This window comes from Vanellus vanellus (genome assembly GCF_965231255.1).
Source record: "Vanellus vanellus genome assembly, chromosome: 2".
Classification (NCBI taxonomy): domain Eukaryota; kingdom Metazoa; phylum Chordata; class Aves; order Charadriiformes; family Charadriidae; genus Vanellus; species Vanellus vanellus.
The window spans coordinates 29,387,619-29,406,559 of record NC_138906.1 but is presented as its reverse complement, the minus strand read 5'-3'; the positions used below and the strand labels follow the sequence as shown (position 1 = coordinate 29,406,559).

The following is an 18,941-nucleotide window of genomic DNA, read 5'->3' as shown; positions in this document are numbered from 1 at the left end:
TCTTGATTTCCCACCATAACGAAAACAATGATTTTCTTATCCTTGGTTCTTTCCCACCCAATTTTAGCACTTCAGAATCTGATAACGGAAGAGCTGTATCAGCACTGCTGCCCCCTCAGTAGCAGGTTCCTGTTCTCGCTGCCTCCCCGTGCCTCTCTGGAGGGAGGCCCCCGAGCTTAGGGCACTGTCCTAAGAGGAGAATTTTGGACAACATTCTCCTCTGCAACGTGAATATTGTGATAAGCATTATCTTAGAAGAAAGAGAGAGATGCGAGTTCGGTAAGGAACAGTTTATCTAGTTCCTCTGTTCCTTCGAAGTACTCTGCAAGCTATGCATAGCGAAGACCTCGTACATTATATGAAGAAGCAACATGAACAATATGCAGCACGCTGTGCTTCTGCCAGCGCCAGGAAATGTTACTGACTACGCCAGTTGTTTCGGTTTTCTTTTTTTTTCTTTTTCTGTAGCATGTATGTTGAAAGATTAAAAAAGTTCATGAAAGTTACTACAGTAAGTAAACGGTCGGCCAAAGGAACTGTAATTGAAAACGCAGGCAGCTCTAGACACTCAGCAATGCATTCCACAGCCTCAAATCACAAGTGAAGGGCAAGTCAATATATTGCAAAATGGACAGAGACATCTGATAAACGCTGATAATGGATTTGTTCTGTAACTTCGGTGTCATCCAAAAGCGCAAAGTACTCGCATTTATTTTGCTGCTACCTTCATTCATGATGTCATACAAAATTCAGATAGTAACTGTTAAAATTCAGTTATCTGTTGAAGCAACTTTGAACCATGAATGAGTTCTTTGTATGTGGGGCAATAATTTTTAAATAACTAGGATGGAAATGTTACACAACCCCCTAGAAAATACTCTTTTATCAGAGCTGGAATCAGGAGGAAAGGCTATATTTTAACTTTTCAATATAGCCAAAGAATGCACTAAGAAATTAATTTTCTATAAAACTTTAATTGCATATTGAAATAAACAGTATTTACATAATCCATTTTAATTTAGCAGCTACATTTGGTCAATGTAGTTAGTGACAACACTATTTGAGTTTCTCTCTACTGCTCCGAGGAAAAAAATATCCTGAAGGCTTTTTGGGAAGCCGATGCCCTGAATAGGAGGAGCTTAGACAAACTGGGTCTCTGCCTCCATGGCTCTACCTCTTGTTCCCAACCCCTGCGACTGCAGAAGCTCCAACATGGTAACCTGCTATGGCCCAAAAAAGATGACATTTGCTCTGAGATGGTGGATGTCCACGGAGCAGAACCTTTAAAAAACTGGGATAACACTGCATTCTCTCATTATTCTACTAAGTGTATGAAAATCCAAGGACTTGAACGGGAAAGGAAGCCATCTACTTAAGGAAAGAACTTAGACAATTAAACATAAAAGAACAGTAAGAAAATATTTAGCAAACATGGTTTCACAAAAAAAAGTCAATAAATTTTTCAGCAAATTGGAACAACTGGGAAAAGCTGCATAAGTCAGAAGTTACTGTTTGGAGAAGAAAAGGAAATCTCTCCTTGAGTAATTACGGTAGTCAGCAACATCCGTGAAATGTCTCCCTGGAATGTTAATATCAGTGAGAGGAAAAAGAAAGAGGGATAACAATTTCCATCTACAATAAGAGGAAAGGAAAAGGAAATGATCTCGCATTTGGTTTTCAGAAAAATGCTAATTAAGTACCGCAAGCAGAAAAGAATTACTAGTCTGAACCCAGGTGAAGCATCCTCCAGCGATACCTGCGAACAACGTCCTCGGTGGCGCTTTCAGAAGTTTGTTAGGTAACTAAACCCCTGGATCTTCCTAATGGTCTCTCTCCTCAGTCTTGAAGAACATGAAGGGATTCTCGGGGAGATGCGTGAATAAAAATTGCTATGCTAAGTGCCTTGTTCTGAAGTTTTTATCGTGCTGCTTAAAATCCAAGCATGTGGCAAGGCTAGCAATATGTCCTATTTACAAATTTAAAATATTCTAATGGCGAAAAAGTGAATTAGGCCAGTATCTCCTAACCCAACTTCCCACGTGCTCTCTCCATAGAGATTCAAGTCAGCAAGAGAAAGCAAGGATGGATATTTGACTTTCACGTTCCTCCATACACAGGGTGTAGCTGGAGCGCTTGTCAACAGCCCCTTCCGCTGACAGCTTGCCAGGAGCCAGAGAGCCAAAGTTTCAATCTCCAAACAGTAACAAGACCGAGTTGTCCTCAGCACCTACTGCTTAGGCTTTTGAGATGCAGGAATAAAAGCATGATGACTCTTAAAGCAGAAAAGGACCGAATAATTAAATAAATAAAAGGAAACAAATATCGGTCATCTCCTTCAATCAAGGTGGCCTCTTTCAGCCTCCTGGTTCTCTATGGAAGGAAGATAATCGGACCATAATGAAAAGGAAGAAAAGTACTTTATTGGCTTTTAAAATAGATTTGTTTTTGTCAAGCAGGTCTACTGATCGCATTACAACACTAGAAAAATATTCTTAAAATTTGTAGTACTGTGGAAGGAAAAAAAATAAATTTGCAAACAAATAATTTCCATTTTATTTAGTATTTTTAAAAAGTGCTTTGGAACAAAATTTGACAATGTGCTACCCAGTGCAGAATCTTTCACAAGTCTGATAGGACTGAGAAGTAGTGAAATTTGGGGGATTTTTTTAAGGCAGAAATTACAGCAGTAGCACATTATGGTGAAAGGCTCAAACTACACTGATGCAAAGTACAGAAAAACATATTCCTTTCTTATCAATATTAGGACTTTGGACAGAAATGAGACAGTTTTCATGTCCTATTTCCTTTCGATTAAAATGCACTGCCCACTGCTGTCTGTATTTTGGGGGGGGGGGGGGGTTCCACTGAAAGCGGCAGTGAAACTAACCTAAAGACATTGTTCTTTTCTTTACTTGGTGTTGAGAGTCATTATTAAGAAGCTGCCCTATGCTAGTCTTTCAGCCACCATTTTCCACTAATGCATCGTGTTGTAAATATCAGGCTGTATTAGCACTCAGTCTCATCAAGTGATGTATGATCTACATTTCATTTTAGATCAATTTTAATATTTGGAAAGCCCAGAAGGGTTGCTCCCAGAAGCAGGATGACTGACCAATCAATTTGTTGACAGCAGCAAAGTGAAGCAGCATTACTGGCTTTCAGTCCAACCTCAGGGGTTTCGTCAAGAGATACAGGATAATCAGTAGTTTTATCTGGGGATTAAGCTAGTCAGAAGATCCCCAAATTAGAGAAAGGCTAAAAAATGTGATGGGAACATCTGGGCACCCAATTTGAGCATCTCCTGCTACAAATAACCATCCAATGTAACTCTATAAGCATGCGATTAAGTCAAGCGTACAGCGAGTCTCTGCCCAAACTAAATAGGGAGATACGCAAAATGTGCTTCTGGTTACGTGTGCCTTGGTCACTATTTGGAGAATATGTTCCTCTACTAAACCCTCAGTCTCAAAATGAATTGCCTATCAGGCCAATTTTACTATTTTATGAATATTTTTACTTGCAGGTATGTACATGGCTATTCATAGGCACTAAACAATGAAAATATACCATACTTGTGTGCTATTCTTTCCCTATAGCAGGTGGGTTTGTCTTCTGTTACTCAAACCTCACTAATCCTAAAGCCCGACCACAGCACTGACTCCGGACTCCACAGGGAGAGATGCTCCAATCCATTTGTTGCATTTACGTGTACTTGCTGGCCAGCGGAACGTTCAACTCCCATTCTAAAAGACTGTAAAACTTTGTCAGTTCTTGTCGTAATGGAATCTCGACTGAAGTTAAACAAAGGGTTTAACAATATTTCACACCTGCAAAGTGCTACAGAAAAATGCTTTGTAAGAGAGAGCTGCATTACTTTTTTTGAAAATGAACTGTTTTCTAAGTTCAGAGAGGAAGCTGGTGACAACCACTTTAATTCACATCTCTCAATTCCCACTCCAGTTTCTATATCTCAAAATGTAATACTTCCCTTTAAGAAAAAGACAATTGACATAGCATTCTTGACGTTACTAAGATTACTAAGTATCTGAAATAACTCCAGCTGTGTATCACGTTACGCAGGTAAAAAGTTACACAGATAAAAAACTAGTCACTTTTAGAATTGTGAAAAATCCTAAAAGGTGGCAGTCTTACAATACACCCCCAGGTCTCACTGGTTGACCCTGGGTCAACAGATTGGACAAATCGGAATTTATAAAGTGTGGTTTGTGAGGCCACAGCAACTTATCCTTTGTGATGCGCAGAAGCAGACTTTCTTATGAATGATCACGTTTACTTAAATTTTACGTTTGCGTGTGTGTGTGTGTATACCTAATATATTTATATATAAATACACCCCACCCCACCCCCCAAGTTGCCCAACTGTTGAGGGCAGACAGAAGTCTAGTGGTTCATACGTCCTGGAGGCGTTCTGAACATGACAAGACCTTTTAAAATATTTTGGTGAATTATCAAAAATAGCAATATGAACATTGTGAGATAATGAAACTTTATAGAGTAAACATGCTATTGCATAGGGATAGTTGTAATGTGTAATATGTAATACTTGGGTTTTTTTAGCTGACCGGGCTATTTACCTTTGTTCTCAGTAAGATCACAACCATATTCTGTGCCCTTCTTATCATATGGCACCTCTACTTTGTGCGCACTTTCGATCTGTGGCTGCACACAGATCCCCCCTAGAACTGCCAGCTATTTACTATACATGCAGAGGATGAGGGGAACTAATAAAGACTATATCCGTTGCAGCCGCCAACACTGAAAGCTAATCATTCTTCTTTAAAGGTAATGTTAAAATTTCACTTCCTACAGATTATGCTCATACACAATAGTTGAGCAAAACGTAAGACCTTTCTTCTGACAGTACCAGCGTTCAGAGAAAAGAACGTGCTTGATGACCTGCTGCAGACTTATTCCAGTCCCTTCTTAGAGTGGATAATTTCATTAGGCGATTATTGCTTACATACCCAATTAAGAAGAGGGAAAATATGGAAGAACGTGCTTTAAGGGCTTTATAGGTGAAAAAGAAGATCTTGGAGTTAATATGACATATGACAAGCAATTAATCTAACCAGGCCATGACTAGAATCCTAGCTTATGGTACCTTAAAAAAACAAAAAGCCAACCCACACAGCAATATTTTTCTACAGACACTACATTTTGTCAAAATTAAGCAAACTACTCACAAACATTGGCCAGTAACTTTGAAATATAAACCACCTTCTCTAAAGCAAATGATGCAGTAAATCTAGCCCAGAACACCCTTCTCAAGATTTTAAATATGGGGCCCTCTTAACCATAAACTAAGAGTTGGGTGACTGAACAGAGCCATGATCAGCAATAGCTCCTTTTCCAGTAACTTGTAAAAATAATCCAGTCAGCTGAGCTTTAGTAAAAACTGGGCAATAATAGGTCTGGAAGAACCAATTAATTTTATTGTTATCTTTTTTTCCTTTTTTTAAAAAAAAAGCATTGCTCGTGCCCTGGGATAATATCAGGTGACTTGCTAGAAGGGTATCTTAAAAGTCTATCAACTTCAGCAATACTTGCTAATTTCTCTAGATGAGTAAAAAGAAAATTAAATTATTTTTCCCCCTACTCTGTGCACTCACAACTCCCATTATCTCTTCCTTGCTATTTTATATCTCATAGTATTTTTGTCTTTCCAATTGACTACTATAACCCCTAACTAGATGCCTAGGAAACTGCTATTTACCTCTCTTCAGAATCCTCACATAGCAGCTTTACAAAGGATCAATTTAATGAGGATGTTATCTTCCAATTCAGATACAAAAATATGTTTTTCTAATTTATTTAGATACTTGCCCGAAACAGTGCACACCGGTATCTATATGGAGAAAACCACAGACGACTTCAAATTTACTTCAGGAAACACGGGGGCTTTCTATCTATCTGCTGCGTTCTCAGTTTATAGTAGCAAATTACGAAAAGAAAGGGCACAAGAACCTTATCAGAACTATTGCAATTCATAAAGAAAACTATGTCCTATGATGATAAGTATCACAGCGAGGTATATAATTAAGAGTGGCTATAACAACAACATATAAATTAGATAATTATGGATTAAGCAATCCCTTGGGGGATTCTCTCCTGCCCTAGAAAACATGTAACAAGCTCCTTAGATAGAAGGCAATAGCTATTAAGTATCTGAGGGAGAAACAGGACTAAATAGAAAAACAAGAACAAAAACAAGAACACACAGCAAGAGAAAAATCTTGATTTACAATCTAAAGACAGCTCTCATTTTTTGCTAGTTTATTTTAATACGCTTACTGGTACAGTTTTCACCCATTAAATCTGCTGATATCTGGTGGCTAAAAAGCACATGTCAGATTATCAAGAAGCGCAATATCAAATAAACATGAGCTGTTTCTTAAGGTGACAGTAGGGAGATACAAAACACTGCAGCTATTACCAGAAATGTATTTTGTTGTTGTTGTTGCTTCTTACATCAATTTAATAATCCCAGGTGTCCTGGACACCAGACATACAATAATCTTCATAAATCCTAATTCACAGCCATACCATCTGTCAAAAATATTTTTTATGTCTCCTAATAGATATGCTACATAATTGCTCTCACAGTAGGACAAAAATACATGGTTGCACTAATTTGCTTTACCAATGGAATAGCTCATTATCAAAAATAACACCACCACATTACTAGGGTTTCTAGCACTCTTCATATATCAAAACTAACCTTTCCATTCTGTTACTTTCTATAACCTTAAATTCCCAGTGAAAGCAGATAAAGATTGAATTATCTGGAAATTGTACTATAGTAACGGAAAGCTCGCAAGCGTGAAAAAATAAAACGTAATATCTCTTTCTATTATGATGGTGTTGCAGTTAAAATTAGCAGCTTTGCATTTCAGCATCACAAAGAGACTAATTTAAGTTCTTGGCCCTGCAGAGTGCTAAGTATTTTGGCCCCAATCCAGAAAAGCACTTAAATGTGCCTATGACTTTTTAGTTTATGAGCCTGAAGCAACTTCAGTGGGATCATACATGTCCGATTAGGCCCAGGGCACTCATTACCCTGCCGGACATCGCATCTCCATAGGACTAACTCGGCATCGGGAGATGACCCTCCCAAACCTCCATCCATACTCGCTGAGATGGAGAGGATGCTCCGCGTGGGACTGTTCAAAGCAGGAGCTTCTGTTCCTACTCTCCGCAGCAGAAGATGAAATGTTTGGAACAAAGTTGGCCTTTGAGAACACCCTTCCTCCAACAAGTTTCTAAATATCTGCAGTTCCTCTAACACGCATGCAATATCAAAACCTCTTAAAATAACGCAGATTGCAGGTATGGCAGTTGTTACAAGAGGTTCTGTTACGCGTTGCTAGTTGCAGCAAGCTGATCTTGGTGTAAACTTTTATTTGTGCATCAGTTTAAATAATTTATGCAAGATTATACAAAAATATGTACTTGAGAATTCAGTAATTGTACAGCAAACAAATCCAATAGTACCTAAGTAAATGGGAAATTCCAAAGATGACGACAGTTACCCAGTTACCAAAAAACACTCCAGAAGATACTTACTTCAAAAAATCAATCTCAACCTCATTTCCCTTTTGAATAAGGAAGTGACTCATGAACAAAGTATTACTTCATTCTTCTTTAAATCACATTTCTAAAAGTACTTTCCATGTTCCAAAAAGTCTACATCTAATAAGCTGTAAAAAAGTTGATATTTAAAAATAAAAGCAAGTTTCCAGCAATTGACAGATGCAGTTGAAGAACTAAACCCTCTTCTGTTCAACTCTGCATGACAAATATCTGCTACCACTTTTGCAGCCTAACAAACATCTTTTAACACACCGTACTATGGATATGAAGTATTATTTTTTTTTTTTTGCATTAAAACAAGTTCAATTAATGTTCTATGTCTCAATGACATACCGAATAGGTAACACAATGCTTTTCCAGTTTTACTAAACTGGTAGAGTTGTCCCACAAATTTATAAAAATATACTCACCACTGAAAATAGGAATATTGCTTTCCTAATGGCCAGAATTATCCATTTCATTTCCATGATGCTCAGTTACTCTAGTTAATTTGAGAAACTGAGAATTCCTTTGAGTAAACGTGAAATTCCAAAATCTAGACTGGAATGAATAACTTAAATACTACTAAATGCTGTATCTTAATTTAACTGATGTTGCCACAAGCTAGTTCATACAAGTATTGAGACATATAGGTCTTTTAATAGAAAAGTTAAAATAAATCTTTGTTTTATTTTCACTGTAATATCTACTGGTTTATTTTGAAAGCTTTGCTTTTTTCCTCTAACTCATAAACCCTTAAAATCTACACAAGTTCCTATTTTCCTGAAATTCAATGGAACTGGATAAACCGCTGACGCTACAATAACTGGCAGTTCACAATACCTAGCGAGAACATCACATTAAGGGAAACTATGTCTGTGCAGTAGATAACCACAACATCAATGCATTATACTGCCTCAAAAGTGCAGGACTTCAGTTGCAAAACACCCTGGCTCAGAAGTCAGACTAAAACTTTGTGATTAATGGTAACTAATTCATACTCCCACATTATCAGAAGGCAAACCACTCGTTACTTACAATGCATTAAAGATTTATGTATCAGACACGGTTTTCAATTTGAAATTAGAAAGGAGACTACTGATCACACACATGTTGACCACTCTTAAAGATGCAACATTATCACACACAACCCTGATATACCAAGGGACTTAGCAACAAGAAATACTAAAATGGCATTGAGGAGAGAGAGAGAGAGAGAGAGACAGTTAGTTCCAAGGCTAGATATGAGAAAGAGAGACAGAAAGTATAGGTTAAACAAAAAAAAAAAAAAACACCACAAAAGCACAAAAAGTCCAAGCACAAAAATCTCACAGTTATCTTGCAAATATCTAAAACTATACGGCAATGTAAAACAGGCTCATACTCATTGCAAAAACATTTTCTGAGGAGGTGGAGAAGAAAATATGAGTACATCATATGCAGAAATATCCTGAAAAGCCCTCTTTGGTATACATGGATTAAATATTAAATAAAACAGATGAAGAAAAAGAAGTCCAGATTTATAGCCACACAGTACTGAAACAGAAAGCAAACACACAATAAAGACAGTGTATTATACTCACACATTTACAACATGTTACTTATAATGGTAGCTGTGGAAATAAATGACTTATGTAAATGCCTGACATTTTCCATTACTACTCACCACGCTAATGCATCTATGCAATTCATTAACATTCTAGCTACGGTTTCATGCTTGCACGTCTCAAGTATAAAAATAAAATACTCAGCAATACCATACAGCCCAGCCTTCTTACTCTTTCTTTTTCAAATCAATATTAGTGGCCTTGATAATATTGCCATCTAATTACTAGCAATGCTTCTTTCATGACAGATGACAATGAAGGCTGAGGAGGCACTCAGTAGACTGGAAGATGTGAAGGTGCTGAAACTGCCTCCTGCAGGACATTCATGCTTCTTAAATGAGCTCCTATGGAAGTTCCATCATGTGCGCATAAGGAAATAGTCTCCTACCTGCGGAGGTTGGTCGTACATCGGTCTGGTCTCTGGAAATGAAGTTTTATCCTTTGACTCTCTACTTTGATCATCAATTGTGTCACCTAGCAAAGTAAAAAAAATGCCTATTAAATCACTGAAATGCTTCATATTTTATATGGAGTAAGAAAAACTCTTGAGTCTTCCTAATTTCAAATTATACAATTCCCTGGGAAAGTGGGAACGCTGTCGCCCCATTTATATTTTACAATTTTGATCAGGAGGAAAGAGAAAAACATTGAGAAGTGGTCTGCAAAACCTGGGAATAAATCTGTGTCAGTTAGTTAAAAGGAAAAATTCAGAGGAAAAAAAAAAAGAAAGAAAGTAAGAAAAAACCCAAGGCCGCTATTTTTACACACTTCAGGACCGTTAAGTTCTAATACTGGCAAAGTATCAAACAAAGAAGACACCGCAGTACGAGTATCTGCTGCGAAGACGATGCCAGGTACACAGATCCGTCACATCCCAATCCCACGTCAGGTTAGGAGGACATGGGCACGGTTACTTTCTCCTCATTTGTAACCTCGTCTCCCTACAGAGGATATCTGTGCACAAGTGCTGAGAGAGAGACGCAGCATACTGAGAGAAAACGCCTGGTTTCGACCGACCGGGACAATACCTACTTGGCAGGCTGGGCACTAACCTCCTCCCATGGCACAGGCATGCCTACCTCTGACCAGGATTTTACTGAGACTTGATTCGGTTTATCCCAAAAGCTGCAGCTGGTACCAATCTAAGACGGGCAGATCACAGCAACAAACTACAGACAAGACTATTTAAATTTATTTTGAAGGCAGAAGGTACATTGTTAATTTTATTAAAAAGGTAGAGGTAGTAAAATGAAAAGCAGCGTTTGTTTCTCAGATATTGTAAAACAAGGATCCCCCTAGCCTATCTTTTCCAATCTTCTTTGTCAGTGGGAGGGTGTAAAAGAAGTTGTAAAGATTTTGTGGATTATCTCCTTTTGCTGTTACTGCCACTCAGCAAATAGTTTGTAAGAGGACACAACTCAGAAAGATGAAAGATTTAGTCACGTAATTCTGGTTTTATTTTTATTTGAACCGATACTGCTTTCTGCAATGGAGTATTTTGAAAGTCCGTATCCTTAACAGAGTCCTGCAGCAAGAATTCTAAATGAAAAGGTTCAAGTTACTGTAGTTTAACCCCTTTGCCAAGCCTGTGCTTTTGGTTTTCCTGTTCCATTTTCTCCAGAGGTTTAGTTAGAGCTGGTGCACCTGGCAGAAGCCGTTGGGAACAGCAGTCAGCATCTGCCCATGCCCGGTTAGCCTGGAAGCCAACGACACCCAGGTCCACACATGCTTGCTCCACGCTGTCATCGGCCCCAAGGACCGACTGCTCAGGTCCCCTGGGTACAATGCAGTATTTGGTAAAGTATCTTATGAAAATAAGCAGTAATATTTAGGCATCAGGTGTGCTTTTTAATACCCAAATGTTATACCTAACAGTGTATTTTGAGAATCATCAATAAATTATCGTTGTTATAGGTCATCAATGCCTATTAATTCCATTAGTGTCTACACTTTTCAAGATCTTTTCTGGAGTTGAAAAATGCTTCTAAGTAAACTAGTAATTCTCTACATAAAATACTCCAAAGCACTTGTATTCACACCATCTCTTAAAAAAGTGGGGGAGGGGAGACCAAAAGAGATGGGGAGTTGGTTCATCTTCAATTCCACCCCACAATACTGTGAAAAACAAAACTTGTAAGCACCTATAAGATAATGAGGTGAGTAACTACCATGAAAATAAATTATGACAAGTTTAAATTGTACCAAGTTTAGCTAGATCAGTTTCTCCAGGAGTAAGGCTACTTAAGCACTTGAAACAACTAAAGGAAATGCTCTTTCTAAACAGTGGTCCATCTCCAAGAGATTTCCAAGGTAGGTTGAAGAAACACGTGTCATAAATGGTTTCGATCCTCCCAAGACAAGGAAGATGAATGACCTTTTGTGTTCCTTTCTAGTCCTACATTTCATGAAGGACGCAAGAGGAAAGACTCCACAGGATACTCATCCCTAAAATCAGGATTTCTCAAGGAAACTTATGTCGGCTGCACAGAGACTTGTGAAGATGTAAGTAGACCGCAGTGAGCTGGACAAAGACTCATCAAGTGTGTAAAGGAAGGGCTGCGTAGCCAGTCAGTAGCAAAGGGACAGCTAATTGAAGTCAGCGAGATGACTCATATTGGGTGAAGTTGGGTGTATGCATAAACATTGTTACACCGGAGATCTAAGAAACACAGGAACCAACTTTCTACTCTGTGTCTTTACATACCACTCCTGAGAAAGCACTCGGAAGTTTTTATATACAAAAAAACAAAAGACCAAATTCATGTGTGTTAATGCTATCCAGAATATACCTATTTCCTGTGATTAGTTTTCCTTAAGATGAAAAGACATCTTTGTTTTAAATCAGGACCAAAAGGTCAAAAATGTAAAAGTGTCCACAGTAAAGGAAGAATAAGAACAGCTCATTTGGGAAGAAATGAAATTTTTTAACTTAGTACTTTGACATCCAACTCCCAGAGGTCATAAGTTCTTAAGGAGGCCAAAATGTAGCAATATCTATAGTATTTCACAACTCAAATTGCCTTTGTAAGCTGAACTTTAATGAAGAGCTCTTTTTTTGTTTTAAAATAAAAAGTAATAATAAAAAAAAAAGAAGCAAATGGGAAAACCCCAATATCTTGCCAAATTTTCAGGCACGTGATCATGAATCTTTGTGCGGACTGTTATTATTTGACTTAATGAAGTTAAACCAGTCATAGGCAGCTGCACACCAAGCTGCCCAAGATGTCCACTAGGATGGAACAGTTTTCCAGAGAAATCAGTATTTTCAGTGTACTACTTTCACCAGCTCCTATCTCAAATATCCAAACAGATTAGTCATCCTTATTTCTACTAGCCCAACCAATGAATGAACTCTTACATACCTCCCCAGCTCCACCAGTTCCCAACCATATCAAGCTTGCCATAGCTGACCCATCTTGTTTAGCCACTCCTAAATTTTTTTGTTGTTGTTCAGCTTGCCTTGGTTTACCATTGACCTAAATTTTAATCTCTTCTCTTAGCTGGAAGTCATAGTTTCTCTTCTCTCTTCACGCTCAGCCTTTCAAATGGTTCCCTCTGATCTGGCTTTTCCTCTTCTCCACTGCAAACCTGCAGTCTCCTTTTCCCATCTCCTCAGCCCATGTTAGGAAGGTGGATGAAGGTAAACACTGAATAGACAGACATCCCATGAGAGCACAGACCTTTGGGAGCAGGTTCTTTTGAGCACATCACATTTTCTGGTTGATAGTTTTTGACCACGGAAAAAACCCAACTAACCAAACCACCACCCCCACCCCAACACTCTGAAAAAAAATATCCCCAAACCCAAACAATTCCCCTTACACAATCCTGATGTAAACAGGCACATAATTACAATTTTGCCAAGCTAAGCAACCAAAATCTGGGTCTGAAAAAACACAAACACATGACCTGTGTAGGAAGAGCTACCAAATACCCACCACCACCACCACAAAAAAGTCTTTCATCAGAACTGAACTGCAAATATGTTCATAGATGAGGCCAGAGGGACCACCGTAATCATCTAGCCTAACCCTCTGTATAAATACAGGCCATAAGATTTCTTGAATTAATTTGCTTGAACTAGAGCAAGTTTAGAGCTGTATTTTAACTAAGAGCAGACAAAATGATTCATTTTACAAACCAATTAGATTCTGGCTCATATATCCCTTGTTTTAAAAGCATAATGCAAAATTTTAGTCATAAAATACCTATTAAAAAAATCTAAGCCATATATCTAAAAATGTCATGTACTATTAAACAATATACGAATTAGAAATGAAAGGCGCTCCATGCAGTGTAATATGGTTTAAACATCAGCAGCATAATCTGTAATATGCAGGATATTATTGGGAAAAATTATCAGGAGAAAAATAATCATGCTTATTGCTGTAAAATATTCCCTTACTTATCAATTGAATAATATTTTCAAGTTTGAAAAGAGAGCAGCAGATCTATTTATCCTACTGTCCAGATAAGCCCATATTTCAAATCCTCAGCCTTGGGAGGCTGTTTTTAAGTTATATTAAGCCTCTTCCAGGCCCAAATGAATGGCATTGCACTCAAAGGCCAGACACACATTTCTCTTTTCACTGAGCTGGTGCTGGATTTACACCAACATTCTCCGAGTTCCACTGGTATCTTCTTTTTTCAAGAGCTGCAGCCAGGTGTTGCACAGGAAAGAAATACTCAGTGCAGTCTTCAGTATGTTCTATGTGCATCCCCCCGGTCCGACCTCAGAATTTTTGGTTTCTTCAGAAATCTGTATTCAGCTGCCTATCTGGACCTCAGCGAACTCTTATATAGAAAGGTTCAACCACAAGTTTGGCTTCTACTCAACAAGGAAGTGGGGTTTCTATTTATACTCTTTCCTCTTCCAGCATTTTGTTATCCTCAAGCTGTATAGTCTCTTGATCAACACACAACATTTAAAAGTTTATCCCACCTTCAGTTTAAAAATTTAGAACCACTTGTAAATATATTTTAGAGTCTTCTGTAACTTAGATTGCCATTTGTCCTGGCCTGTGCAAGAATCCTGTGAGACACTGAAGCATATGCAACACAGCAAAGAGTAAATAGCTACCAAATACATGGATCTTCAAATGTCACCTCCAGCTTCCAAAGGAAGACGGTTATTTTGTATTATACTTTAGTTAGTTGCTTAACTCTTTGTTGCCTGTCATTATCTTCTTTATCCTGCATAGAAGTGGCAAGAACAAAGAGTATTGGCTTCTACTTGGAAGCAAAAAGACAAAAAGTTTTAAGAGAGGAAACCCAATACAGTATGATCTGAAAACAGGAGAGGCCGACCTGCAGAAGCATTGAGGTTTTACTGCAGTGTCATGCCCCTTTCTTACTTGTAAATCTTCCCCTCTCTCCCTGAGATAAGGAAAAAAGACAGGCCAATTTTAAGTCACCCTGCTCCAGAATAAACTAACACAACTTCAAGCTTCAGTCCATCTCCAGTGGCAGCACTTTCAATCTAGGGAGGTATTCAAGAAGTACTGTAATTCCCTCTCCCCTCGGAACATCTGAGTCTCAGGAGTCCATACAATCGCACTTCTATGTAAAGGGGTTTGATAGTATCACTTTTATGAGTCCTGCTCTTCTCTCAGCCTCGTTTAAATAGCCCCCAGCTCCTTCAGCAGCGATGAAACGTGTTTGTGCTCAGTCTCTCCCCAGCCCTGCTTGTTTCTCCAGCACCCGCTGCCGGGGTCTCACAGCTTCCATTTACTTCCAGCACCACCGCGAGCTTACCAGTAAAAAGTTCTTTTCCTTTCTTTGTGCATAAAGCAGACGGGCAATCAGCAATGGATGTCAAGTGGTGGCTGCTGTGCTCCTCACTGCCATTTCCATCCTCAAGCCTCATCTCTAGCACCCTGGTTCCTTTCAAAAAGAGTCCACAGCTACACTTAGTACCAAAGAAGAGTGCTGAGCTGCCAACCCAGAAAATCAGTCAAATGTATTTATCAGCCAATCCCTACCCAATGAGCGAGCTGAGGACTGCAGTGGAGGGTACCAGAGAACACTGATGGCAGTACCCGGAACACAAAATTGTGCTGGTTTTATGGGATCAAGACGAGAGAAGACAGAGGGAAGAACTTCAGAAATCTTTGCTAATGAGCATAGAATCACAAAATGGTTGGAAAGAATCTTTAAAGACCATCTAGTCCAACCCCCTTGAATGGATTGTATGCAATTATAGCAAAATATAATAAACTGTAAGCAATTTGACAGTTCCCATTGGTGATTAACAGACCACTCAACGATCCATTGGAATCAAAGCAGGCACTGGCCAGCTGCTGTCCTCTTCAATGGGAGAGATGGGTCATTGATGGATAGGTGGTTCTCTCTTCTTAAAGGTGTGACTACCATTCTGTCTAGCATTAGTGCTATAAAACCTACACATGAATCCTCATTAGCTTCCGAGCGAACATGGCCAAGACATAATAGCCTTAAAGAATACGTACAGTTGGCAAAACAATGAAGTCATCCTAGTTTCAGGTCACCTCATCCTGGTTTCGTATTAACGCTTTTTGTATCAACAGCAGTTTCATTTCAACAAGCTAATAATACCCCCTAAAAATCTAATATATCAGCAAAAAGATTCTCCACAGCTGCAACTTTCAGCAAAACAAGAGTTTAAGAGTTTATGCTGCATAAGGGTGAATGAGAAGGAAGTCTGCGCAACCCCATGCTAAAGCAGAGGTCTGTGTTAGCCTAAGCAGGCACATGGTAAGTCTCTGGCACCCTTATATTGAGTTTCAACCGTGGTTTTAAAGCTGGGTATTAAGGGGTCCTACAAACAAATCTTTGATCAGGAGTAGAACTTACCAGTATCTTCTCTAATTATCCCGACGAACCACAAGAAAAATCTATATAAACCCTGCAGAATGAGAACCCCGACAGGCTGATTTCTTCAAACTTGTAAAAAGGGCGGGGGAAAACTGTAACACGGTAGACATCCTGAATGTTTCTGCATTTACAGACATGAAGCAACAAGGTTAAGTCCTTTTCCAATTAAGAGGAATATGAAATCCAGCTACAGCATATGCCACTGAAGATTAAGGGAGCGGCACTCCAAATTGCCACCCAGTTTCATTTTGGTATCCCATCCTTCTGCAGGTGATCTTAATATGGTCTTAATATGGTCATATTCCTAAACAATTCTGTCAGGGTCTTCTCAACACGCATCCACTATCAAGGTTACGGCAAAACCACAGATAAAAAACTCCCCTACAAAAACTTTTTTTTTCCCCAAACAAAAACTTTTAGGAAGATGGCAATAGAAAAACAATATGAGAGGATTAGAGGCTCCTGTGGAGTTTCAGTATCCCAGATCTACATACTTTAAAGTTTGCAAATAGCTTTTTATTTCTGTGCTTTTTTGTATTTCCAACTTCTTAAAAGTTTGACTTCTTTCAAAGCTTTCCTGGATCCTAAAACAAAAGACCCTTAGAGTTTAAATCCAACTCCATCTCCAACCACTTCACCGAGGCTAAATCATTCCAACACCCCCGATACCCATTTATATGGCTTTCTTTTAAGAGGTGCCCAACTATTTCTGAAAGCTGATGAATCAAAAGCCAAAGTTTCATAGCAAAATTTTGGTTGGAAGGAATCCCTGGAGGTCACATTAGTCCAACCTCCAGATCAGCGCAGGGCTAACTTCAAAGTGAAACTATGTTCCCGAGGTGCTTGTCCAGCTGAATTTTGAGTCTCCAAAGATGGAGATTCCACAGCCTCTCTTGTGTCTCAGTTATATCTACCCCTCTACTATTTGTTACTTCCAGGTCCACAGGCACATTCAAAGAAAGCTGTAGAATTCCCTCATTCATGAGCCAGGAACCCCTATGATGAAATGTTATTTTACTTTGGTTTTAACTTACGATACTTTCATGTCAAGCACAAGGAAATGCCAAGGATCAACCTCATTCTGTTTTACTGGTGTGACGCATCGATGCAAGTACCTTCTCTTCAATTATATGCACATACCAGCTTTTCTAAGTAGCTCACAGAAACACTGATCCCCGTCACGACAGCGTATCTTTCAGTAGATCTCACTTTTCCATTTTGCTATTTGGAAATCCCATTCTAGAGTTCATTAACCTAGACGCTGCCGCACCTTTCCCTTCTAGTTTTGCTGTTGGAACGAGCAGGCGATGTGACTTACCAGCTACTCAATATATTCTCAGTACTGAAGCAACCAACATAGTACAGATCCGAGTAAGGGCTCATGACATGTTCAATCATTTTCTAAGAAAGAAGTTGAAAACAAAAGTTACATAAGAGAAGTGTACGTCCTCTAAGTCTTCTGACCCAACAATCGTGCTTATCTGGCTGTGTGTGCCCCTGCCTCAGGGAGACCCTCAAACTTCTTCACTCCTCTTCCTTTGTTCAACTGACACTGTTCTGCGGATAAGCCCCCAGCATATCTATTATAGGTTAGCATTTATCATGAACACTGTCCCTAAAAAAAAAAAAGCTGCAAAACTGCCTGAAAGGCATAGATTAGATGCCATAGGCCAGTCTCTGCACGCATTAAGACACAGTTGTTGAAATTCCCATAGAACCTTTAAATCTTCCTGTCATTCACTTTATCTGCCAATTAAGCCCCTCCTCTTCATACGAAAACAAATGCAACCTTCTAAGCCTAAGTGAATCATACTTTTCCGGGGAAGTAAAACATTTCCTCTACTTTTTTGAAAAAGAAAAGTTTTATAAGATGATTACCTCTTTTTTTTAGATTTATTGTTTACATAATCACTGCGTGTTAGTTTATTGTCATGGTCATCTAGACCAGCTCCATCATCCCATAGAATAAGTATATTGTTTTAAGGTTAAGAATAAAACAAGAAGTCCCTTAAATTTTTAGACATATGGAGAAGTTTAGTGTTAATTTATATAATCGCTTTCCTTTCCACTTCACTCTCAAATCTGCTTCCTGGGTAGTGAAAGACGTCTACACTTGGCATAATCCAACTTTGCCATATGGATGGGCTGGTATGCAAAAATTACAAAAGAAGCACCAGTGTGAAAGCTAGATTTTATTCCATGGTTACAGTCTCCCACTAGATCCTTTTTGCTTTTCCAAGGGAGGGAGATAAAGACAGTATTATTTGCCTCTATTTGTTCTCTTTCTCTTGCCTAACTTTGTCTTCTTTACCTTTGATGAGAATATGACAGTCATGACCTTCACAATCCTTCCTGCATTTTCTCATTTTGCTTGGAAGGATGATAAAAAGTTTAATCTCAAAACAATAAAAGTCTTTACCTCTTCAGTTCCTGAGAAGTGGTAAAAGGCTTTGGGGAAACATTAGTAATAACAACAAACTCAGTTGAAGACAATAGTGCAGCTTACACAGAGTACTGCTGGCAAGCAACCTCCCCTTCAACACATTTTAGCAGTACTCATTTTCTTGTCACTAGTTAAACCAACCTATAAAACCTACCTCACATCACAGGCTCGGGTGTTGTTCAAAAAGTAAATATGTATTATAACATTGAAATTCTCACTATGAAATGAAGATTATTTCACTATCCTCATTTAACTACGCAATCAGGACTCCCCTCCTCCTGTTTTATTCATGATGTGGAGGCAATCCTGGCCAGAACGAAAACAGCACATTGAAGCCCGCTTTGACGAGGACAGAGATTTTCCTAGCACTTAAAAATCTGCAACGTGGTTTGCCTGCTCAGTCTCTTGGTTACACCGTGTAACTTGCATGTCAGTAGGTCCAGCATGCA

At 38.8% G+C, this 18,941-nt stretch overlaps 1 protein-coding gene across 4 annotated transcripts in view; it reads right to left on the bottom strand.

Moving 5' to 3' along the window:
- Positions 1 to 18,941, bottom strand: part of UMAD1 (UBAP1-MVB12-associated (UMA) domain containing 1) — an 81,813-nt gene that overhangs the window by 7,185 nt on the left and 55,687 nt on the right. For all 4 annotated transcript variants that reach the window (XM_082499587.1, XM_082499589.1, XM_082499588.1 and 1 more), the window contains one exon: positions 9,586 to 9,671. In XM_082499587.1, the coding sequence (XP_082355713.1) occupies positions 9,586 to 9,671 (86 nt within the window). The remainder of the gene's footprint in view (positions 1 to 9,585; positions 9,672 to 18,941) is intronic.